Genomic DNA, 25,365 nt, shown 5'->3' with positions numbered 1-25,365 from the left:
GCTGTAAATAAAAACAAGAAAAATCTCAGTGTTTTCTCTGTTTTATCCATTTGTCCTGTAAAGACCCTTCTGACCTTACGGGTGTGTATTGGAATGTTCTTTCACCAGCAGAACAAACCTTTACTTGAATTCACTAAAATCAGAAGTGGAGTCATTAGTATTGATCAGAGCTACAGATAAGTAGAGTATTTGCGTAAAATACCCCCAAAATATTCAACACTCAATTACAGTAAACTATGTTTATAACGAACACGCTTATACCGAACTGAGGGATATTACGAACTGTTTTGGGGTCCCGTCCATTTGCTGCATTTAGGCTGAATATGTGCCTATAACGAACCAAGTTAGTCCCTTTTAGTTCGTTATAACCTTAGTTTACTGTACTTTCAATTGACCAGGGTACAGAGACGCATGCATTAAATGAAAAACTCATACAACATGCCTAAATACCCAATAAAGCCTTTTCAGCATCGGACAAAGGAGCCAATTTCGGAAACACAATCAATCCTATTTATTTAGACCGTTATGTAATCTAAAACATTATTTCTTTATTTTAGTAAATCAAGGAAATGTTCACTCATTTTTGGAAAAAAAGACAATGGTGATGAAAAGATGAGTGAAAAAATATTGGTCACCCGATGAAAAATGTAATAACCCAATTAAAATAGAAACCTACGAGTAAAAACTCGAGTTATCTGGAGCTCTGATTCACTGTTATGAAATGTGGATCAGGTATTACTAAAATCAAGTGTGTTACTTGAATTGATTACGTTAGAAACCTGAGTCCTCCAAACACTATTGGATGTCATGTTAACCTAGCCAGGTTGATACTGCTTCTACTAAGAGCTTCGTACAACTGGTCACTAGCAAGTGGCGACTGAAATGGATCGTGTTGTCATCTGTCCTCGATTGACTTACTTACTTACTTACTTTGGAGATTTAACGTGCGCTTTCCGACTGATGCGTATTTCGCACACGGTCCTCGGTTGAGTGGGACTTTGCTCTTTTTACCAACCACTGGTTTGTCTCTTCCCAATTATTTACAGGCCATAGTGATGCAGTTGTATTATTGCTGACTTGGGCATGAAGCGACACCGTCGCTGTAAGCCAGAATGTTCCAGCACACAACATGCCTGTTTTCAGGGCTGGCTATCGTGAGGATCTAATGGACGCAGGGTGTGTGGGTGTCATTGTACCTGACAGCATGTGCGAAGTTCATGTTTTCGAGCACTGATCACAAGCTTATTTACAGATGCCACTGATACACTTTCCTTGAACAGTACGTTATGCTGGTGGTGGAGCGGTTCATGGGTTTGCGCACACCTAATACCCGGAATGGATATACCTTTATAGCAGAAATAGGAACATAATCGGGTATTACAAAGTTTCATTCGAAACAGCAACAAACGGATCCTGGCAGCCGACCATTTGATATTCTTAAGTTGTGGGTTGGGGCTCGTAGTTCTAATAACATAAATGTATCTTGTTTTTCAGCTATTGCTGATTTTTTTTTATCTGGTCTCAATACAAAAATGCAGGCCCCTCCACCACCAGAAAATCAAATGGTCGATCCAAAAGCAAGACACGCCTGGACTACTGGGCATTGGTCTCGAAACCAAGCACAGCAAATTGCAGGGCCGGCTTACAAGGAAGGCTTCAGAAACGATCAGTTAAATGTAAAATTGTTGCAGTATAAAGCACGATTCATTCCCCACCCCAAGAGAATCCTTTTCCTGAAAACAAATCCAAAGAAAATATCTTCATAATGTGTAAAAAACTTTCATTATTAATTCATTCGTGAACAACTTAATGCACAACACATTTAAAACGCATTCAGCACCTTCATTTAAGGTTATCAGTTCGCTAGGTGTCCGAAAGTTGGCAAATCGCATTATGCTGTGACTTGCCATTGTTTACCAATGCTTGAACGAGAGTGCATAAACAATCGTTGCACTTCGTACTCAATGACTCCGACACGCCCCCTCATGCGGGTAGGCAGGGTGGGTGACCTCATATTGGTCTTTATTGTTTCAAGGTCTGGAAGGAACAATTTAGGCAAACTACAAATGTCATATTGACGATGAATTCCGAACACACCGTGACGTCATCTTCGATCAGGCATCTGCAAAGGGAGAAAACTTTTTTTCCTGGCTTGACGGAAGATCGAGACCGAATGCATCGGTCCCCACTCGCCACTTTTCGCAACCTGCAAGAAGATTGTCCTGGAATGTTTGTTTGATTGTTTGTTTAACGCTGCAGTCAGCAATATTCCAGCTACATGACGGCGGTCTGTAAATAATCGAGTCTGGACCAGACAATCCAGTGATTGACATCATAAGCATCGATCTATGCAATTGGGATACGATGACATGCATCAAACAAATCAGGGAGCCTGACCACCCGATCCTGTTAGTTGACTCTTATGACAAGCTTAGTCGCCTTTTACGACAAGCATGAGTTGCTGAAGACCTATTCTACCTTATCTTTACTGGTCTGTCCCGGAATGACACGACTTGGGCACGAAAGGCCCTTCAGCTGGAATTTGACTAGTTCGACGGTTGATTTGCGCTAGAGCAAGAGCCCCGGTTTCCTGTAACAGTATACTGGTACATCACGGGACGCGAGCTGCGCACCTGCACCAGGCCCTGACTCTAAACTATGGTCACCATTATTGCAGAGAGAAGACATCATCTGTTACTTTAATCATTTCATTAGCAATAAACTCAATATAATCACGTGTAAATGTACACTGACAGCAATAACAGCGGAAAAATTGACTAGGAGTGAATCAAATTCGCAATGTTTAACATGTTTGAAATATGGTGACTATTGCTGTGTACGGCGTTAAACATTAAACCAACTAACAAAACGTATAAGGTATAGAATTTTACATTTAAGAATGATTGACTAACTAATCTGACAGACTGTCTTTCGCTTGCAACAGTTTTCTCTAATACTGAGACAATGCGTCTCTTTCTCCTATTAAGTGTAACATGCATTGTATGCCTGTATGGCTAGGAGAAAGTCTCATGCATTGCCCATCAGTCTTTGAGAATATCGCATGCATTGGACGCCTGTTTCGGTGAAAGTCGCATGTATTGCCTATGTCTGTCCTGGAGTGAGTGAGTGAGTGAGTATGGTTTTACGCCGCTTTTAGCAATATCACGGCGGGGTACACCAGAAATTGGCTTCACACATTGTACCCATGTCGTGAATCGAACCCGGGTCTTCGGCGTGACGAGCGAAGGCTTTAACCACGAGGCTACCCGACCGCCCCTCTGTCCTGGAGAAGGTCTCCTACGTTACAAGTCTACCAGGGGAAAGTCAGGTGTCTACATTTCTCTGACAAAGTCATACAGAATGTCATATCACCTATAAGTAGTACTGAATGTAATGCATCACTGCAGTGTAATAGTTTGTACTATTGGTGTTGTAAATACGCTGGTGTAAGCATCTGGCGCAATTCATTTTTTGATTCACCAGACAAACATGTAGTCCCCGAAATCATGTTATATTCAAATAATTCTATAAAGGAATACTCTAGTCTTATAAAGGGATGAGTTAAGGTATTTTGTGATTTTTCTATAATGATTTATTCATGAAAACGAATAAATTAATTTGTCTGACTGATTATCTAAAGGTTGGATATTTTTCTAATCACAATTTAAAAAATATAGTTCTTATCATAAAAAGACCCTGACATGTTAAAATTCCTGATCATTAATACTGAACGGTCTCTGTACATACCTACCGTATGTCTACTGAGACAGCAACTGTGAACATGTGCAATTAAGTTACAAATTAACCATTGTAATATTAGCAATTCTTCTTTTGCTTTAGTGATATATTCTCTCTTCGCTTAATTCCATGATCAAGGCGAACAATGCACAAACAATATATCCCTTTTTCAGATTTATCCAAACATGTGTTATCTTAACCTAAAACATCCATTTGATGGGCGTTTTGTTGTAGTCAAGGTCGAGTAGTCACATCTGCCGGACACCGAAGACTGTCGTATGGAACCACAACATATATGATACAAGGGGTCTGACGACCGGTAATTGCGCGTTCCAACTGTGGAACTGCATAAATTCCAACAGAAGGCATTCGTCACAACTTGCCCTTTCCGAAACCGGCTTGTCACGGAACGGTCAAAGAATGTCAGAAGTGCCTATCGCAAAACGATCGGATTTTCCCGGTGAAAATAGAATTTTTTGCGGGTACGGAAAGGGGCGAGGTTGGACGTAAGTAGAAGTGGTCCGCCTATGACGTCATAACGAAGATGACGTCATGATTTATTGATTTACTTCGTCAATACTGATCGTAACATTGAGGGATCCAAAAGGGTGGGTAATCTACAGTGTTTGTTTCCCCTTAATATCACTGTTTTGAAGCAGAAGCTACAAACAGCTTACGATTTAGACAGAAAAAAGCTTACGAAACGCTTCATAATTTTGGTTAGCTTTGTAGGATGTTGTCATGGCGTTGACGCTATTGTGACGTCATAGACAATCGTCATTCAGCACACTAGTCGATCTACTGCCACGCTCTACCAAATCACCATTACCACTGCGTTATTGGTTCTTTGAAACGATATTAACCTACTTTATTGTTTTGGTTGACTGACTGATCAACTTTCGGATGGATTCTAAAAGAAAAAAAGGTAAGAACTATTAAGATTTAGTTGTATGTCATGTTATCGTTCTATATTATCAGCATAATGTAACATCTCTACATTCTTCATGCTTTTGTTTTTAACGTCAACAAATGAAACATATAATACAATATATGATCCTTTCATATTGTATATTGAGAACATTTCGGCACCAGTATAGACAATAATATTCACATATTATATGAAATTCACTTACGCAAAACATGCTAACTAATTTGTGAATCTTCTGTTATCTGACTACTGACAATTGAACAGGTTCACGAATGACGAATTTGTATTACTTGTCGCGGATGCACTGTGTTATTCAACACAAAGATTTGCGTTTCAATTTTAAAACATGTCTTCAATACAAAATAATTGCAGATTCATTTTGTCATTTTGGTCAATATGAACCGGTATTGCCAATTCACGAATAAGCGTGAACTGGTTTAGCTGTGTTTCTCACTAAAATAGCAATGATATGTGCGAATTAAGAAAATTGAATTACCGACAATATAAAGACTTAAGTTCTTTCAATTTTCAATGCTTTCTTTTGTCCCTCAATTTATTAAAAATGTTTTGTACAGTACTGAAATACATGCAAACGTACTGTGTGACCTAAGATTTTGTGTTGTTTGTTTGTTGTTTAACACCGCACTTAGCAATATTCAAGCTATAAGGGGGCGGTCGGGTAGCCTAGTGGTTAAAGCGTTCGCTCGTCACGCCATGGGTACAATGTGTGAAGCCCATTTCTGGTGTCCCCCGCCGTGATATTGCTGGAATAATTGCTAAAAGCAGCGTAAAAACCATATTCACTCACTCACTCAAGCTATAAGACGGCGGTCTGTAAATGATTGAGTCTTGACCAGGCAATTCAGTGATTGACATCATGAGCATCCACACAATTGGGATCGATGACATGCATCAACCAAGTCAGCGAGCCTGACCACTCGATCCCGTTGGTCGCCTATTACGGCAAGCATTGTTTGCTGAAGACCTATTCTACCCCGGTTCTTCAGGGGTAGTGGCCTAAGAGAAATCAACAAGGCCTTTATGAATCAATAGATACTGGGAGATTCAGTTCAAGGTGAATTCGGATTTTTGTTGATTTAAAAAAATTAATGATTCTACTTACTTGATCTTTGTGAATTAATAATACTGAATTAACCTTGTTGTGAAGAGTTATGTCGTATATAAAGGATTCATTTTGAGTTATGAGGTGAGGTGAAATGGGGTTTAACGTCGCGTCCAAGATTATTGCACTTATATAGCGACGTGCATGTACGTGTGTGTGTTTGTGTGGCTGCTTGTACTAGTCCGGACTGATGCCGATTTATAGTGCTAGCTCACTGAGATACCATGCCGCAGTTTAACATGAATACCCCACTCAGACACAGTATACTGACTCAGAGCCGACCAGTCCTTGTTTTAGCCCCTTCATGCCGAGCGCCAGACAGGGTTACAACAAGTACCATCTTTTAACGTCTTTTGGTATGACGCGGTCGGGATCGAACCCCGGACCTTCCGCTCTCCGGGCGGACGCTCTACCACTAGACCACTGATTTTCTGAGTTATTAGACCAAGTTTCTTATCTAGTGACGAATATTCTTCCAGGGGTCAACTGTTTCCCGTACCCAGACACAGCCTGGCCCCGAGTATACAACATGGCCGGCACAGACATGCTCCTGTTTGCTGGAAGGATGGCTTTCCCTTCCGACCTCCAGCCCGCGTCCATTCATTCCGATCTCAGCGTTCCCGAAACATGCACTAGTCCCGTGGATGCCGCCATATTCTGGACGGAAAGACAACTTGACTATGTCCGAAACGGTACGACATCTAAGTAGCACTCCCTCCATCATTTGATGATATAACTGCCCGAATAAATTGAATTCATTGCTTCCTGTTGAAAACTTAACCGATATATCAATTTAAACAACATAAGTATATTTTTTTTAATTATTCAATCCTTAATTAATATTTTCAAAGGAATCTGGGGACATTTTGTTCACGCCCCTCCATCATTTGATATCATAACTCCGAGAATTTATTGTTTTGAATACTTAACCGATATATAAATTTAGAAAATGTATTTAAATTTTTTTTATTATTCAACCCTTAATTTATATTTTCAAGGGATCTGGGAACATTTTGTTCACGCCCCTTCATCATTTGATATTATAACTGCGAGAATTCATTGTGTTGAATACTAAACCGATATATCAATTTAAACAATATAAAAAATTATTTTTTTAATTATTCAACCCTTAATTAATATTTTCAAGGAATCTGGGAACGTTTTGTAATTTGATTAAATTGTTCCTTCCAGACCTTGAAATCATAAAGAAGACCAGTATGAGGTCATCCACCCGTCCGGTACCGCCCACCCTGCCTACCCACATGAGGGGGCGTGTCGGGGTCATTGAGTACGAAGTGCAGGAAGCAGAGAGACTGAGGCAGATCCGAGAAAGTAAACAACGTCGCGAGAGAGAAGCTTTGACTCAGGAGAGAGTAGTGACCAGGGAGGAGAGAGACATGAGAGACACTATGTCGGCTGTGGGATGGAGAAAGAGGAAACTGGAGGAGACAATCAACATGGCGGAAACCAGACCGAAGCGATCTCGGAAACCAAACTCCAAATATGGTAGGCACCGGTTTAGTCTTTTAGTAGTTGAAGAAAGTGGGAGGCTGTGGTGTAATGGTTAAGACCAAAGGTTATGTTCAAACGCAATCTCATCAAAATCAGATCTTTCATCTTGTGCCCGCTAAACAAGGATCTGTATTCAGCTGTTGGGAGAACTGCGATCTGATTTTTAATGAGATTGGTTCAATCGCTACATTTTAGGAAATATGAAAAAAAACAACCCCTGAACATACCGAGTAGACGGTTTATAATAGATTTAAGACATTTATTCATGATTTAAAATTTTGTAAAACTGACTTGAAACGAATCTGAATAAAATCAGATATTTTACGTCGAAACGATAATTCTCTTGAAACCAGGATAACATGAAACTTTGTCAACTTTTCCAACTTAGTAAAAAGCTATTGTTTTCGATGCACATGTTTCTCTCTTGCAGACAGTGGCACCTTCCTCGTCCACAACGTATCGGGCGGCTCCCGCCCATCCTCCAACATCGCCAACAGACTGAGGAGCAGGAGGACTGTGAAACGTGGTCCCTAGGTCAGTACAGGACATTATTAATATCTACACTTCGTGCTGAATAAATGAGTTCGTTGGTTGGTTGGTTTGTTGTTTAACGCCGCACTCAGCAATATTCCAGCTACCGGACGGCGGTCTGTAAATAATCGCGTCTGGACCAGACAATCCAGTCATTAATATCATGGCATGCATCAACCAAGATAGTGAGCCTGACCACCCTATCCCGTTAGTCGCCTCTTACGACAAGCATAGTCGCCTTTTACGGCAAGCATGGGTTGCTGAAGACCTACTCTACCCCGGATCTTCATGAATATATGAGAGTCGGTTTTATGCTGGTAATGTAATCAGCGTTTTTTTATGCTATTATTGTTAATCATCTTGTAGTAATTGGTGATGTCATTGTAGGTAGCAAAATAACTATTCAGAACAAACCAAACCACTCGTTTAGTGTCTTTACTGGCATTGCGTCAGCGTAGGAATGCGTCCCTTCCTTAATTGTGACGTATATTTATTTTCGACGATTTTTTTTATAATGCTACGGAGACGTTTCAATTTTTATTTAATTCCTAATTCATTTGATAGTATTTACAAATATTATTTAATACTATATAATCGTTCATAATTTAATGTTTCTTTTCTTTTGTTTTCAGAAGGTGGCTGCAGCCTAAAGTTACAGCCTGGCTATTATTACATGGAAATTCACGATATAGTGTTTAATACGTCAGAGTACTTACATTGATCTGTGATTGCTTGTGAAGTCTTGTACAACTTCTGACTTTTTACTTAAATTTGTTATATTTTATTTTATTTTTACATTGCAATTTTGTTATTTTTACAATAAATTGTTATGACGTTTACCATATGGCTGTGTTGTAACTGTCAATACGCGATACAGGAACGTTGACTGACTGGGGGCCTGATAACTCCCTACATGAATTCTGTTTGTGAAGCGCATACTTTGTGTATTGGCTGTGAAGCGTTGGGGTACATACCCAAGAGAGACTGATAAAGTGAGGACCGCCTCCGTGGTCTTGTGGTAGAGCGTCCGCCCGGAGAGCGGAAGGTCCAGGGTTCGATCCCGGGCCGCGTCATACAAAAAGACGTTAAAAGATGGTACTTGTTGTTACCCTGTCTGGCGCTCGGCATTAAGGGGCTAAAACAAGGACTGGTCGGCTCTGAGTCAGTATACTGTGTCTGAGTGGGGTATTCATGTTAAACTGCGACATGGTATCTCAGTGAGCTAGCACTATAAATCGGCATCAGTCCGGACTAGTACAAGCAGCCACACATACACGTACATGCACGTCGCTATATAAGTGCCTAAATCTGGGACGCGACGTTAAACCCCATTTCACCTCACCTCACCTCACCTGATAAAGTGAAACCTGTTTTAGAGGAAATACGGTAGAGAGACTCGGATGTGTGATGTGACTCCCCCTATGGGGATTCCAACATTTAACGACTGATCAAGAAATATATGCTCAGTTTTCAGTTGAAAGCTTATCTCAGTAATGGTAAATTCCCGGACTTCATTTTAGTCTGTGAATGTTGGTATTTGGTAACGCAGTCTATCTATCTTAGTATGCTCTCAATCACTGGACCCAACGTGTTGTATTGACAGGCAGGAATATTTCTGAATGCAGTTTCACTCACTCAAGTACATCCACTCAAAGAAGTATAGACGTCGTTGATCCACTTTATGGGGAAATGTCTGGCTATGGGTGCCGTTGTACAGACTGATCGTAGCGCTAAGGTGAACTCCCATACCTTAACATAGAAAGTGAGTGAGTTCGGTTTAACGCCGCTTTTAACAGTTTTCCAGTTATATCACGGCGTGCCAGCTTAATGTGGGAGGAAAGCCCGAAGTGATGCAGGTCTCAGACGTTTACCACTTCGGTGAAACCCACGAGCACGGGTATTGTGCCGACAAACCTAGAAACATAATCGGGTCGAACCGGGATTCGAACCCACAATCATAGGTTCCTGGTGTGTCTAAGGGATGCAACTCTGCACAGCGAATCGCGGCGCCTTAGACGACTGGGCAACCCGTGCCCCCACAGTAACTTAGATAGACTTAAGACAGTCGTAGCGCTAAGGTTGTTTTGTAAAACGGCACCATGATCACAATGGGCAGCACACTTCCGCTTGAGGAGGATACAGGGGAGTAGAAAAAATGTTCTAGTCCAAAGCTAAGAAAACTACCAAGGAACTCGAGTCCATCTTGAATAGTGGTGTGTGAGGACAGGGGTCTGTAGGTTCGAGTAAGGTACGATTTTAAAAATACCCAATATGAACTACTCCCTCTATTTTTTCCGATTTAAAAACGATGTTAAGTTGCACGCAGAGCGGAAGGCCAGGGGTTCAATTTTCGGCCGCGTCATTACAAAATACGTTAAAAGATGGTACTTGTTGTTACCCTGCCTGACGATCGGCATTAAGGGGATAAACAAAGGACTGAGTCAGTATTTTGTGTCTGAGTGGGGTATCAATGTTAAACTGCGGCATGGTGTCTCGGTGGACAAGCACTATGAATTCTGCCTCGTACAAGTAGTACATTATATGGTGAATCTTTCCACAGCAACAACCCGTCATAATGTTTCTGAAGCTACGCCAAGCTAACACTGATGTCCTGCAACGCAGCACACGGCCAACCAGCCACCTTTACATACAGATATGATCGGTAGGTTGGTTTGTTGTTTAACGCCGCACTCAGCAATATTCCAGCTATATGACGGCTGTCTGTAAATATTCGAGTCTGGACCAGACAATCCAGTGTTTGAAAGTTGGGATCGATGACATGCATCAACCAAGTCAGCGAGCTTGACCCCCCGATCCCGTTAGTCGCCTTTTACGACAAGCATAGTCGCCTTTTACGCAAGCATGGGTTGCTGCAGACCTTTTCTACCCCGGATCTTCACGGGTCGTACAGATATGAACCATATACTCTTTATAAGGTCTTTTGCATAAATAATCGCAATTTTAGCGATGACCGTGGCGACTCAGACGAGTGTGTCTTGGGGCCGACGGGGTTCGGGGGCAGATCAGGCAGCGGTGCTTAAAGATAACGGATTACGTTTATCGTGATATGCCGATTGTCGGATACAAGCGCCTCCGGCAGATACAGCGAAGTGATGATAATGATGGAGGGCGGTTAGACCCCTTGCACAGGGCCCAGCATATTTCGTACAGTCATAGCCGACCATTTTGTATTGGTCTTGTTGGCGGTGTCAGTGCTTCAAAACATTCAACATCTTTTATCCCCACAACTAAGCTGCAGTCTCTGCCCCTTAATCTCCCACGAATATGAAACGGTCGACCCCGATTTTCCACACCTGAATTACTTCTGGCTTTCGCGATAATGCTTGTCGAAAGAGGCGGGATCGGGTTGTCAGGCTAGCTGACATGGTTGATGCTTGTCATTGTATCCCAATTGCGCGGGTCGATGCTCATGATGTCAATCACGGGGTTGTCTGGTTTCTTACTCGATTATTTACGGACCGCCGCCACATAGCTTGAATATTGCTGAATGCGGCGTTAAACAATGCACAAACAAACAAAGACTTAATACTTTTCAAAGCGTCGTTAAACCAAACTCACCCACTCAGTCACCGTTTACTACGGCTTTCCTAGCGTTAAACGCCATTCTTCTCTCAGAAGTTCCAGGTAACAATTGATCTTCAGCAACTCATGCTTGTCGTAAGAGGCACCCAACGAGATCGGGTGGTCAGGCTCTGTGACTTGGTTGATGCGTGTCATCGATCCCAATTGTGTGCCATGGCCCAGTCGTCTAAGGCGCCGCGATTCGTTGTGCAGAGTTGCGTCCCTTGGGCACGCCAGAAACCTATGATTGCGGGTTCGAATCCCTGTTCGATTGTTTCTAGGTTTGTCAGCACCATACCCATGCTCCCGACCTGCATCACTTCGGGCTTTCATGTCACATTAAGCTGACACGCCGTGATATAACTGGAATACTATAAAAGCGGCGTTAAACTCAACTCACTCACTAACTCACTATGTTAAGTATGAGAGTTACGAGTTACTACGAGTGCTTCGTGGTATTAAAAGGGGAAGATGGACGATTTGTCCCGGTAAAGGCTGACTTGTACACACGTAATGTATCATGGTTTAATAATTACTTCTATGTATATGTTACAGGAAACAAGTATAATCAGTGATTAAGTCTAATAGCTGGAAATTTCAGTGATTATGTCTAATAACTGATTCACTCGGTGGTTATGTCTAATTACTGAAATCTTCAGTAATTAGACATAATCACTGAAAAGAACCAAGGGATATATATAAAGTATATGTACTTACATGATATTTCTTGTTAAAATAAATTATGAAACTTTATGTATATTTAACTGTTACGTAAAAGTGGTCCTGCACATGTTCAGCACGGTGACATCAGGATTAACATTCGTTTTGTAGCCGACATCACAACTGAACTGAAACAAATCATCGGTCTCAAGTCATCCTGTTGGCGTGTTCAGTCTCTCGTATTATTCTGCATCGTTGTCTCACCCACTCATCTATGGAATCCTAGAAGGGATATCATCGCCTTGTCGCTTTGTTGCGCTTACAAAAACAAACATAAAGTGTCAAATGTAATCAACACGCGAGAATGCGACTTAGTTATTTTACTAAATTTCACTAGATAAGATTTCTTGATGATATATTGTACACAGCTCCATAGAATGAATAATACGCGCCCGGTCGAAACCAGAAACAAGGAGGAGAGTTTGGCACGGAACAAGGAGTTCGGTATAACAAGGTGACACTGTGTACGTCGTTGTGCATCTGGATTGATACACCATAATGTGTCCAGTTAGTAGTGTTTTAAGCCGCTTTTGCAATATTCCAGTTTCACTTCAATTCTTTTCATAGCAACGTTTTTATGTACACTCACTTAATTGTTTACGAGCATAGAGTCAGAATGGCATAGTGAAGTTTCCATGTTAAACTGCGACATGGCTTCTCAGAGGGGTAGCGCTTTAAAACCGGCATTTTCCTGACTCGTTCAAGCAGCCACACCCACATCCACTTACCCACCAACCTACCCACCCACACAAAAGCCCGCACACACACTCCGCTGTGTAAATGCAATAATCTTGAGCGCGATGTTAAATCCCATCTCACCTCACCTCATAATGACAATACAAGATCCAATGCACGCCGTTGTGACCATCCAATCCCCAACTTACTCATCTGTTACAAGTACTGGATCTACAGCCTACCCCAAACCCCTAACCCCGACTTGTCTAGATTAAGCGTAATAACATTCGTAGAATGTTGTTTCCTATGAGAAAAATAACATTAACCGTTATACAACATGATGACAGGCATGGTTATCAGTTACAGCTCATTAACTCCAGGTAAGAATTATGAATTAAACAACCGTTATCGCGTCTCTTTGCATCATGAGGTCCTAGCGTTACGTCATGCCATGGGCTACTTACGACGGACAGCTTAAATAGCCGGTCCTTGCCGTGTAACTACAGTAAACACACAGGAATACATCAGGTAGGTCCGAGAGCATGTAGTGTGATGGCTTTATTTGGCCCACTGATTGGAAAATTTTGTAAATTGTAACAACGCGTTATGAAATGTATCTAAATGACTGTTATCAAGGCAGTATGTTGTGTGATCTTTATTCCCCAACATTTACCGTTTCAAACGACTGTGCTTGTAAGAGGCGACTAATGGGATCGGGTGTTCAGGCTCCAATGTCATCGTACCCAAATTGCGTGGATCGATGCTCATGATGTCAATCACTGGATTGTCTGGTCGAAACTTATTTACAGACCTCGGTCATACATTTTGAATATTGCCGAGTGAGGCGTAGTGCAACAAACAAACAAACATTTGTTTCGTCTGTCTAGGATGAGAACATTCAAAATGGTGACTTCATTCTTCTGTGTCATTTTTCTTTCAACATTTTTATCGGAAAACTTTTCACTGCGTGATTCTTGCAATTCTCAAACTAGATGACAAATACTACAGTAAGTCTGTTGTTTGAGGCAAATATTTTTCCTCCCCTGAAGTTGGCACGCGATGTGTATTACATAAGAGTTTAAGGCAACGTTCATAAAACTCAATCACAATATGAGTCTACCAGACTTTATGAAAAATGTATCTATATCTGTATATAACTGATGAAGCAACGACCCATTCATGCTGTCTGCTTCATACCAGTAATTAAACACCACCCATCTTCAACAACGTCACCGCCATGGTTCCGTCAATCAAGGTCATCGGGACGGCACTGGTCTTCCTCTGTGTGGCGTTAGAGGGTGCCCGCAGCAACTGTGAGTAAACTACACCAACTTGTTCAAAGAAAAGAGGCATTGAGTGAGCATGTACATGTGCGTGTGCGTGTGCGTGTGTGTGTGCGTGTGCGTGTGCGTGCCTGTGTACGTATCAAGGTCATAGGGACGGTCCTGAACGAACACCATTCATTGTTAGGAAAGTCGGTCTCCTTTGCCTTTATCAGTACCATGCCAATACTACTACTACTACTACTACTACTACTACTACTACTTCTACTACTACTACTACTACTAATAATAATGATAATAATAATGATAATAATGATAATAATGATAATCGGAGCAGAATACATAGAGGATATTAGTCTTACTTTGTCAATACCTTCTTTAGCTCATCGAGTGACCAGGGGCGGTCGGGTAGCCTAGTGGTTAAAGCGTTCGCTCGTCACGCCGAAGACCCGCGTTCGATTCCCGACATGGGTACAATATGTGTAGCCCATTTCTGGTGTCCCCCACCGTGATATTGCTGGAATATTGCTAAAAGCGCCGTAAAAACCATACTCACTCACTCACTCACTCACTCACTCATCGAGTGACCAACAAAGTTGATGTTGACATGTTTTTCGTTAAAACGTTTTCTGCCGCTATCAACTAAACTGACTGTACGCTGACTCACAACCATCGCTTTTGTTCCCTCAGACTGTAACGTGGCCATCAACACCGATATCGTCATCGCCATCCACGACAGTGCATCAACGATGCAGTCGTTTTGGGGAGGGTTAGTTATCTCCCCTGGTTTAGCCAACTTTCTCCGCTCATTCGTCACTCTCTTCGACTTGACCAAGGTCCGGATCTCGCTGGTTGCATACGGTACAACGACACGTGAGCTCACCGGTTTCACAAACCAGCCACAAACGCTGCAGACCGCGTTACAATGGAGGCCGGAATTCGGAGCAGCAAGAACCTATGACGCTGTCCGCTTCATCAGCAACCAATTCAGAGCAAACGCCCGCCCCAACACAGCCAAACTCGCAATCTTCCTCACCAACAGAGCGTCTGATAATTATATAGCTACAGTGTCCGAGAGCATACAGTTGAGGGCGGAGGAAGTTGCTGTCATCGGCGTGGCTTTCGGACAGACTCCTACCAGAGAGTTGGTCATGATGGCGGGAGGGAACGGCCAACAAGTCGTCTCAACGACATCGGAGTACCTTCTGGTGCAACAAAGCCCTAGGATCAAGAGGACCATCTGTTATCGTGAGTAGGACGTTAGAGAGGGGCACAGTCTGTTGACCACTTCTAGACTTTTAAAACCAGCAAGCCATTAAGTTCAACTGTCAACATGACACAGGGGGGCACGGGTGCCCGAGTGGCATGCCAGACACTGTTATCGTGGTTCGAATCCCAGTTCGCCCTGATTATGTTTCTTGCTTTGTTAGCACCATACCCGTGCTTGTCGGTTTCACTACAGTGGTAAACGTCTGAAACCTACATCACTTCGGGCTCTCACACATCAAGCTGACACGCCGTGCTACTTAAATACTGTTCAAAGCGGCGGTAAATTCAACTCCCTCTATCACACTACTATCATAGGAACCCGAAGCTCTGATCAAAGTAATGCTATTTTATGCCTTTTGACATACACGTACATGTGTTACAGTCAATGTGTACAATGACTGAAATTTTCACTTAAGCACTTTACCAAACGTCAAACTATTTCAGTCATTTTACAATCATTTTTCCATGTATTATGATAACGAATTCCAAACATTTTATGCTCTATTTCATCACCCAGTGACTGAAAATGATACGATTAAAAGAAAACGAAAGTCAATGTATTTCTTAATATATATTTTTCGGCTTCTATTCCTTTGTAGTAAGTGACTTTTTATGCGTGTTTATATTAACAAGCTTCGTTTTTTTATAGTTGTTCAGCTGTACCAGCAAATATTGGCGAGACGACCCACTACAACTTCGACGGTCACTCCACTCTGTAAGTATTGGGCTCTGTAGAATAGGTCCTCAGCAACCCATGCTTGCCGTAAAAGGCGACTATGCTTGTCGTAAAAGGCGACTAACGGGATCGAGTGATCAGGCTCGCTGACTTGGTTGATGCACGGTCATCGATCCCAATTGAGTGGATCCATGCTCATAATATCAATCACTGGATTGTCTGGTCCAGACTCGATTATTTACAGACCGCCGTCATATAGCTGGAATATTGCTGAGTGCGGTGTTAAACAACAAACAAACAACACAAAATCCTAAGTCACACAGTACGTTTGCATGCATTTCACAGACATGCTGGTCGCTTCCACATTCATCCTTGATTCTAGTTTGACATCGGTGGGGTAGCCTTGTGAGTGAAGCAGTTGCTCGTCACGCTGAAGTCCCGGGTCCGATGCCAATTGCGGACAATGTGTGGCGCATTTCTGGTCTCCCGACGGAACACTGCGTTAATCAATACTCACATACTGATTCTCGTGGGGTTTTCCACTCACAAGAAGTCGGCACGCCGTGATATAACTGAAATACTATTTAAAATGGCTTTTAACATAACTCACCCACTCAAGAAGGAAGCTCTCTAGCAGTGGCATGATCAGCTGACACATCTTATCAGCTATATCAGGACAACCTGGTATTTGGACAAAATGTGCTTGTTAATGGTGATTGTGATACAATATTGATGCACTTACACAAATAAGCATTGCTTTTGGGTCACTGTGACCTAGTGGTGTAATTTGCCGTGCGGAGTTGCGTTCCGTATCCATGCCAGGATCTGATGATGGCTGATTCGATTATACTAATTTTTCTCACCTTCTATTACCCAATCTTGCTTAAAGCGTCGTCAAACTGAGCTCACTATCCCTGAATCGTTTTGGGATTAATAATTTAATACATACTCCTATAATCCGTGTTTCAGCTGTCGTGTCAAACATCATGCTGGTGTTGGACCACTCAGACAGTACCAGACGTTTTTCGGGCCTCACCTTCACCTGGGCTTCTGCTCTTTCCAACTTCGCCAATGCATTTGCCAATCGTATAGCTCCCGCTAACGGAGCCTGTACCATCGGACTCACAACGTTTTCCGACACGGCGACAATACGACAACAACTTACAGGTGACACGACCACCTTCACGAACGCAGTGAATACCGTAGCAGGTGACAGCACCATCCCCTTCGCCGGATCCAACGTCGCAGGTGCCATTACACAGGCTGCCAATGAACTTACGAACAACGGCAACGCAGGAGCTCAGAAGGTGATTTACGTCGTTGTTGACGGGTCTCCGAACGATGCAGCCGCCGTGGAAGCTGCTGCCCAAGCCGCCGCCGCTGCTGGCATCACCGTATACGCTGTCTCTTTGCAGACGCTGAGTGGCCTGGCGGTGACACAGGCGACTCTCGACTCCATCGCACAGGATCCTCTCCGGACATTCCCGAATCGGGTGGACGCAAATCTTGTAGATTTGACAACGAGTCTTCCTACCGCAATCTGTCCCCCTGTCCTCTAGTAATGAAACGGGGACGTGTGTTTCTCACATTAAGATCATTGGTGATCTACGGTGTCGGGTAAATTTATTGCCCATAGAATACGGGTTTGGGTCAGCGTTATTGTGAAGTCTCCCTGATACGCTAATGCTCACTTCAACTCCTTTGGGTGTTGGTCGTCTTAATTAAGTTTAAATCACGATACGGATCTTGGAATACGACTTACGACTATTATGGACTATGAACACTTTCTATAAATGTCACATCAACAGTGCCAGTTTATCGACCCCTAATTATCATCTGTCTTGACTATCAGTAGTCTTGTGCGATTTTGATGTCAACTAAAGATATTTTAAGTGGTGTTTTGATGTATTGTTATCGGGTCAGGCTAATTGCAACAGTGTTTGCGCATGAAGGGCACAGATCTAGCTTATTGTGATACATGTGTTGAATGTAAATATTTATTTTCATTGAATCATCTATGTCATGTAATTTATGAAAGATGAATACATTGTTTAGAATCAATAAATGATTGCCATTTTGTCTTGATTTTGTGTTTTTGTATAGAAGCGTCTGGAACAATGTTTATTGTATTTAGTGTTATTGTTGTCTCATGGTGTTTACACAATACAATGGTAACAGTTAAATGCAACGGATGTGTTGCTACGAACATTATTTGAAATATGCTGGCTTTCGTGACATCCTTGAACTAGAAGAGAACATGATTTCACATGATCCACATGTGCACGATTGAAATGTTTGTATAATATATCTTGGTCCAGTCGTCTAAGGCGCCGCGTTTCGCCATCAAGAGACACGCCCCTTTAGTGTACCCAAGACTTGGGATGGTTGTTTCGAATTCCGGTTCGCCCTGATTATGTTTGTTGGTTTGTCAGCACCATACCCGTGCTCATGTGTTTCCAAAAGTGGTAAACATCTAAGACCTGCATCACAACAGGTTTCCTCTAACACCAAGCCGATACGCCCTGATATGACATACATAGCGTACATACTTGCGTCAAAACCAACTCACTCACTCTTTCGGCAAGTCGGTCGTGTTTAATGATGTTCCATATCACACGTTATGACGGGCCTTGACTTCTCATACCGCGTCATCTTATGTAGTTTATGTATATTCGGAAATAAGCCCTATTCCTTTCATTGGCGATACAGATACTAATGTACAGTAAACTACGTTTATAACGAATATGCTTATAACGAACTGACGGATATAACGAACTTATTTTTAGTCCCGATCATTTGATGTATATATATATATGCTGTAAAAATGCTTACGGACTACGGTTATAACGAACTGAAATTAGTGGTCACTTTGAGTTCGTTATAACCCTAGTTTACTGTATGCCATTAAACACAAGAATATTTCCAAAATCTGTTGAAAACATTCTTGAACATATCAAAGTAGGAACTGACGAAACGAAATAAAGGACCCAGTCAAGAAGGAAAGCGAGTATTCGGCACAACTGTTTGAGCGTGCAATCATCTGCAAAATTCACCTCATTACGATGTCATAAAGTTAAAGGTCACCAAGACGTATTGTAAGGCTGAACATCATATGGTAGAGCTGAAATAACTGGTTCACGAGGTCATGACTTGCACTTCCCATACAGTATCCCAGCAAGATTTGCTGATAGGGGAATGTAATAAACAACAGTAATAATCAGTAACACATATTTCCTACAGCAATAAGATAAAGAGGATTGGATTAAAACAATAGACAATTATTCTATTTTGGTGTTATTCACAGTTAGCAACAGAACGACGTTTTCTTAAAATATAAAATCATACAAGTAGTCATTTATTTACTCAATCTTAAGGCGATGTTCTTGTAACTATCTTGTCACTGGATTTTTGGGTCCCCCGATCACCTAAATGTCTGGCTTGTTTACAGGCCGCCGTCAGGAGTACTACTGCGCGGCGTCAGACAATAAATGTTTACCTTCTTTATGATTTGCGTGGATGGCGTGAACTATCAGCAGGGCAGGACATGCTTGTTCTTTTCGCGAACAGCTGGTGTCTTCACTGATATTAAGTGGTACATTCATATGACTGTCCCAGCTATTTTGGCCTTTACGCCACATGGAATCTGTTTCGGCAGATAAATATATCATATTTGTATGAAGAATGAATAATTGAAAAAAACTCTTTGACTATCAACCTATTCTAAACGGATACAGGGCATATAAAACGTCCTTTATCAGTCAAATATGTTCGTCATTTACAATTACAGTAGAACACGGATATAACGAACCCGGATATAGCGAACAAACGGATACAACGAACTGTTAAAAAATCCCCGATTTATCTCCTATATAATATCACATAAAATTTACGTATATAACGAACTCTCTACAACGAACTAACGGATACAGCGAACTGATATCTGATCACCGACAAGCCCATCAACCACTAATTAGTGACGTAATCTGTTTTTATGTCATTGTAAGATTCAAACGTTCAACTTTTATAAACAAATGTGAAACAGTTCTGAACCTGATCTCTCCCAACAACGTTATCCCACCTGCATTCAAAACGTGAGATATTGCACCGCTGTTGGTGTTTTAAAGAGAAAAAGAGATGATGTACAACACAGTATTTTTATTCATTTCTGATACAAATTTGTTGATTCGGGCCTTCAACTTTGGAAACAAAAGTGAAACATTTCAGGACCTTATCTCATACACCCCTACAACGTACTTCTCAGCTGAATTTACGTAGCAGCCATGTCTCCAGGCAGTGTTTATCATCATAATTATATTAATCTGTTCTAATCAACATGAAGTGACATCGTTCTTGTTTACGCTCGATCTGCGGAATTGGGACTGCGCTGGATGTTTGACCTCAGTCCAGTTTGATCTTGACCCCTGGGCAGTGGCCACTTGGCTATATTAGATGGAACAGTGGAAGCGTTATCATTCTCGTCTGTACATAGTCTGTACTGCGTCCACAGAGAGAGCATTGTATGTTTGTTTCATTTTTGAAACGTACACTATTTTCAGCAAGGTCTGTCTCGGTGGATTTACCGTCAAATGTCCAAAACTGGGTTAGGCTTGAGTGCCATTTAGATGTGATTCTACCATTGGGACTAAAGGCTATTTATTTTGGTGAGAATAATTTGATTCCCTTGTAGACATTCAAGTATTATTGCTCGCTCCATGACAGATGAAAGTCCTGATGTCGTCTGCTCGCCTCCATCTCGTCTGCCTGGTCGTCTGTTTCCTGTTGGGGGGAAATGCCTCTGCTTCACGTGAGTAATCGCGACTGAAACACTTCTTTAATGGAGAAATGTATTTGAAAAGGACAAATGCTATCTTACAGAGCGTCCGTATACTCAGATGTCAAATTACTTTGTGACAAGGATAAACATCATATGATATGACCTAAGTGAATGTAGTATGTATAATATAATAAATGTATATTTTCCTATTCATTTGATATACTACAGTAGACTCTGTGTACACCCGAGTAGGACAAGATTATATATATGGTTGCACTACCCAGGTATCAGTTTATACAAGTGCTGAACTAATTAATATCAGACAGGTTTTACTATTTTACATTTAGTACTGGTGTGTCATGTTTCCTGAGACCAAAAAACCATCGTACGTGATCTACACTCACCACTGATAAACATCGACAACTTTTGATAGATTCAAATGATGTCGAATGAACCATTTCTGGATGTACATCATGCGATACGTTCATAAATATAAACAATCAACGCAAAAGAATAACGATCAACTAAAACATACTGCATTGGGCGTAAAAGACAAAATAAGGGGGGAGTTAAATGAATGGACCCCTGAAACTAAGCACATGCAAAATGTCTGAGCGGGCATATTGGCTCCAGAGGATGATATCTTGTATAATGAAATAGAACTGACAACTCAGAAGATAAAGTACATTACCGCATTTAGGTATCGTGTAATACAGAACACTTTCATTGACCACAACTGTAAAATTAGCATGTGGCTTTATTTGATGACGTTTTCAGCATGTTCGCTGTCCATCGACACCGACGTCGTGATTGCCGTTGCCGACTCCAAGGCGACCATGTATCACAGTTGGGGAGGAATCGTCCTCTCCCCGGGGCTTGTCCACTTCCTGAAAACATTCGTCTCACAGTGTGACTACAGCAAAATACGAATGTCCATTGTCGCAGTCAGCAACACCGTCAGGCTCCTTGCGCCATTTACCAACAACCCAAACGACCTTCACCAAGCCATTCAGTCTTGGAGACCGCAGTTTAAGGGAGCAAAACGCTCTCTAGCTCTGAGGTCCATCAGATCGTACTTCAAGACAGACGCTCGTCCAAACGCTGCTCGCATCGTCATTGTCGTCACCCCACAGCAATCCGAAAACTACTTCGCCACACTGTCCGAGAGCCTGCAGCTGAGGTCGGATCACGTCGCTATCATTGGCGTCGGTTACGGTCGCTTCGCCCCCTCTCAAGAGTTGGCTGCTATGACCGGAAGTCGTAATCGAGTCTTAATAACGGCCAACGATTACTTCCTTATTTACTTCGTGAAGCCAATTAAGCAACTTATTTGTACACGTGAGTAAAAAAGAATTATCAGATCGTGAAAAATAACGTCCATATTACCAACCGAATTAACGGTTAAGATATATAGCTAAAAATGTAAATAATGACAAAACTAAATTGAAACTATACGCCCGTAATTTTATTCATATTTTCTTTGACAGTGAGCCAGGCATTTCAGAACAAATTGACCACAGGTATGTACTTTTATTCACAGAACTGGATACCATAAAAATTTCATAACGGAAAACTACATCCGAAAATCAATACCCCGAGGTGTTCAATTTACATGTCGCAATTCTCCATAGATAACAGTGAGTGAGTGAGTGAGTTGTTTTTACGCCGCTTTTAACAGTATTCCAGTTATATCACGGCGTGTCAGCTTAATGTGGGAGGAAAGCCCGAAGTGACCCCCCTCCCAACCCCCCCCCCCCCCCCCCCCCATAGATATCAAGGTGCGTGAACACCACCCTTCATCTCCAGTGTACGTGGCATCATGGCCAAGTACTAAGCCAGTTATGTAAATGGTCTGGATATCTTAATAGTAATTATTTGATACAGAAATGAAAAAATCAATTTCTAAACGACGTGTTACGCTTTCTATTCCTATTCATTTTGTAGTTTCATTAACTACCTCTACCGCTACTACAACGACACCCACAACAACTACAACGCAAACAACAACGACTACGGCTGTGATGGTTATGACTACGCTGGTTGATGAGGCAACGACAACCGCCGGTAGATACATTACTTTATCAGTCAAACTGCTATCTTTTCAGTCATACATTAGACAGGTTATAAAAAACAGATGTGTTCTGTCAATTTTGCTAGCAATATTTTACCAACTAATCAAAGGCATTATAAGACAATATTTCACCCATGTACCGTTAGTTCAGAAGCTCTGGAACCATACACAGTACCAAGTGTTTTAAATGCCTTCTTATGTGCATTTGGAACATTTTAAGTGATTGAATAGTTTTGTTTATGTCGCCGTCGACTCCAGCTTTATTTTTTTTTCGTAGAATAGTATTGCAGTTATATTGTCATTGTCATTTTTCAACCCATCGAGACCTATTCTGACCCGTAATCCCCGTAATCCCCACGTTTGTTTGTTTGTTTGTTTCGATAGGTACTATGGTGGACATTATGGTGTTGTTAGACCACTCGGCCAGTACAACCCGTTCTCAGGGCATCAATGTCTTCTACAACCCCGCTGTCATTGACTGGTCCAACATGTTCGTCGCCAATCTCCCCCTCGACAGATGTCCCGTCGGCTTCACCATCTTTGAGGACAATGCTCAGACACGACAGACCATCACCAGCGATAACACAATGTTAACCGGCGCCATCAACGTCCTAGCCACCGACAACACCACCCCCTTTGCCGGTTCAGCGGTCGACTTAGGCATCACCGAGGCAACCAGCCAGCTGATCAACAACGGTAATGCTGGAGCGAAGAAGGTGTTGGTAGTCCTTATCGATGGATCGTCCAATAACGATGCTGCTACGGAAGCTGCTGCTATTGCTGCCGAGAATATGGGGGTGGAGACGTGGGTAGTGACACTTCCGACCCTCATGGGCATGGCTATCACACAGCCCCAGCTTGAGGCTATTTCCCGCAATCCAAGTCGTATTATCAGCGTGAACGACGACCAGGAGCTTCCACCGGTTGCAAGCAATTTGGTCTCTAGTGTATGTCCTATGTAGGCCTGGTAGAGCGTGGAGTCAGCGTTTCAGTGTGGTCAACTGTCTGAGATGCTCGTGCAATGTTTGACAATTTCTTTGTTAAAACGGATTGTTCAAAGCTACTTCTCTTTACTGTAGCAAAAGGGGCGGTCGGGTAGCCTAGTGGTTTAACGCCGAAGCTCGTCACGCCGAAGACCCGGGTTCGATTCCCGACATGGGTACATTGTGTGAAGCCCATTTCTGGTGTCCCCCGCCGTGATATTGCTGCTTAAAGCGGCGTAAAACCATACACACCCACCTAAGGCTAACATTGTTTTTCACGATGCGATTCCCCTTGTTTTCTTCGTTGATTTGTGATATCTGTAAACTACTAGTGACGTTTTGATAACGTTTATACTATGTTTGTCAAATACGTTCTTATACACAGCAGTTTTTTACTCAGGTAATGTATAATTAAGGTGTATTTACTGTGTCATGATTGTAAACTAAATGTTTCTTTTCGAAATCGAATAAAACTGATTTATCGGATGAAGTAATTTACTTATATATATTCAAAGTGTATATATGATCATGTCTGAGCTTTAAACACAAAATGTGAACATGCGTCCATCTCCTCGTCTTTTATTACATAGATCCTTAAACCAATGTTTCATTTCAACTTGCGGTGGAGTAGCCTCGTGGTTAAAGCGTTCGCTCATCTCGCTGAAAGCCCGGGTTCGATTCCCCACATGATGTTCCCCGTCCTGAAATTGATGAAATTGTAACAAATATGGCATGGAACCACACATACTCACTTAAACCAACTTGCATGACGCTGTTTTGAGACGCACGAGAAAGGGTCCGGTGCTTGTAAACAATCAATCATACTCAGGACGAATCACGGATTCAAACCTGCAATCATAGGATCCTGTCACGCCTAAGGGAAATAAGTCTGCATGGTAAACAGGTGACTGGGCAACCCATGCCCGTATTTGATTCATAATTTCCATCCTTTCAAACAGTTCAATTTTCCAAATAGTTTTAATAAAGTCTTGACCTCCTGGGGTCATCAGTAGGTTATCAGTACGTCTTTCGTGTCGTAAGGACTAAAACAAAATGAAAATCTCGCGACTTTGTCTCTGGAGAGTACCAAATAGCATGGATCGTTGGTCATGATGCCAGTCACTGTTAAGACTTTGTCATATAGGATTCACCCACTGATTATATATAGGAATAGTGAGTGGCTATAGGAATAGTGAGTGAGTGAGTGAGTGAGTTGGGTATTACGCCACTTTGAACAGTATTCCAGTCATAAGTGTCAGCCTAGTGTGGGAGGGAACGATGCAAGTCTTACGCGTTTACAACTTTGGTGAAACCCACAAGCATATGACGGATTTGGTTCTGGCAAACCAAGAATCCGAGTTGAAACCCATTGGCATACTAAAGGGACGAAAATCCGCACAGCGCCGATGCCTTTGACGACTGCGGGGCCACCATAGCCTCAATTTCGGAAAGATAGATTCAGTGCATTAATCTTTTTAATATCTTTAACTGGGCCCTACT

General features: G+C 42.1%; 3 protein-coding genes across 3 annotated transcripts; all 3 read left to right on the top strand.

Moving 5' to 3' along the window:
- Positions 1-4,641: 4,641 nt before the first annotated feature.
- Positions 4,642-7,835, top strand: LOC139468225 (uncharacterized). Its single transcript, XM_071250053.1, has 4 exons — positions 4,642-4,663; positions 6,269-6,481; positions 6,981-7,295; positions 7,732-7,835. The coding sequence occupies exons 1-4, from the start codon at positions 4,642-4,644 to the stop codon at positions 7,833-7,835; spliced, it is 654 nt and encodes a 217-aa protein (XP_071106154.1).
- A 6,211-nt stretch (positions 7,836-14,046) lies between these two features.
- LOC139468656 (uncharacterized) lies at positions 14,047-17,596 on the top strand. Its single transcript, XM_071250778.1, has 4 exons — positions 14,047-14,122; positions 14,783-15,340; positions 16,011-16,076; positions 17,007-17,596. Exons 1-4 carry the CDS (start codon positions 14,047-14,049, stop codon positions 17,594-17,596), a joined length of 1,290 nt encoding a protein of 429 aa, XP_071106879.1.
- Positions 17,597-22,832: 5,236 nt separating this feature from the next.
- Positions 22,833-23,844, top strand: LOC139468788 (uncharacterized). The gene is made up of 2 exons (XM_071250924.1): positions 22,833-22,875; positions 23,267-23,844. Exons 1-2 carry the CDS (start codon positions 22,833-22,835, stop codon positions 23,842-23,844), a joined length of 621 nt encoding a protein of 206 aa, XP_071107025.1.
- The last annotated feature ends 1,521 nt before the right edge of the window (positions 23,845-25,365 follow it).

This window comes from Haliotis cracherodii, unplaced genomic scaffold (genome assembly GCF_022045235.1).
Source record: "Haliotis cracherodii isolate W230 unplaced genomic scaffold, xgHalCrac1.p SCAF_2, whole genome shotgun sequence".
NCBI lineage: Eukaryota > Metazoa > Mollusca > Gastropoda > Lepetellida > Haliotidae > Haliotis > Haliotis cracherodii.
This window is presented reverse-complemented; position numbering and strand designations above follow the sequence as displayed.

What these genes read in the sequence shown, in the direction of transcription:
- LOC139468225 (XM_071250053.1), top strand. Translation starts at nt 4,642, where the DNA reads ATGGATTCTAAAAGAAAAAAAG. An exon ending in GGATTCTAAAAGAAAAAAAG is followed by an intron (nt 4,664 to 6,268) that starts GTAAGAACTATT and finishes ATATTCTTCCAG; the next exon opens with GGGTCAACTGTTTCCCGTAC. An exon ending in GAAACCAAACTCCAAATATG is followed by an intron (nt 7,296 to 7,731) that starts GTAGGCACCGGT and finishes TCTCTCTTGCAG; the next exon opens with ACAGTGGCACCTTCCTCGTC.
- LOC139468656 (XM_071250778.1), top strand. Translation starts at nt 14,047, where the DNA reads ATGGTTCCGTCAATCAAGGTCATCGGGACGGCACTGGTCTTCCTCTGT. An exon ending in AGAGGGTGCCCGCAGCAACT is followed by an intron (nt 14,123 to 14,782) that starts GTGAGTAAACTA and finishes TTGTTCCCTCAG; the next exon opens with ACTGTAACGTGGCCATCAAC. An exon ending in TTCGACGGTCACTCCACTCT is followed by an intron (nt 16,077 to 17,006) that starts GTAAGTATTGGG and finishes TCCGTGTTTCAG; the next exon opens with CTGTCGTGTCAAACATCATG.
- LOC139468788 (XM_071250924.1), top strand. Translation starts at nt 22,833, where the DNA reads ATGGTTATGACTACGCTGGTTGATGAGGCAACGACAACCGCCG. An exon ending in TGAGGCAACGACAACCGCCG is followed by an intron (nt 22,876 to 23,266) that starts GTAGATACATTA and finishes TTGTTTCGATAG; the next exon opens with GTACTATGGTGGACATTATG.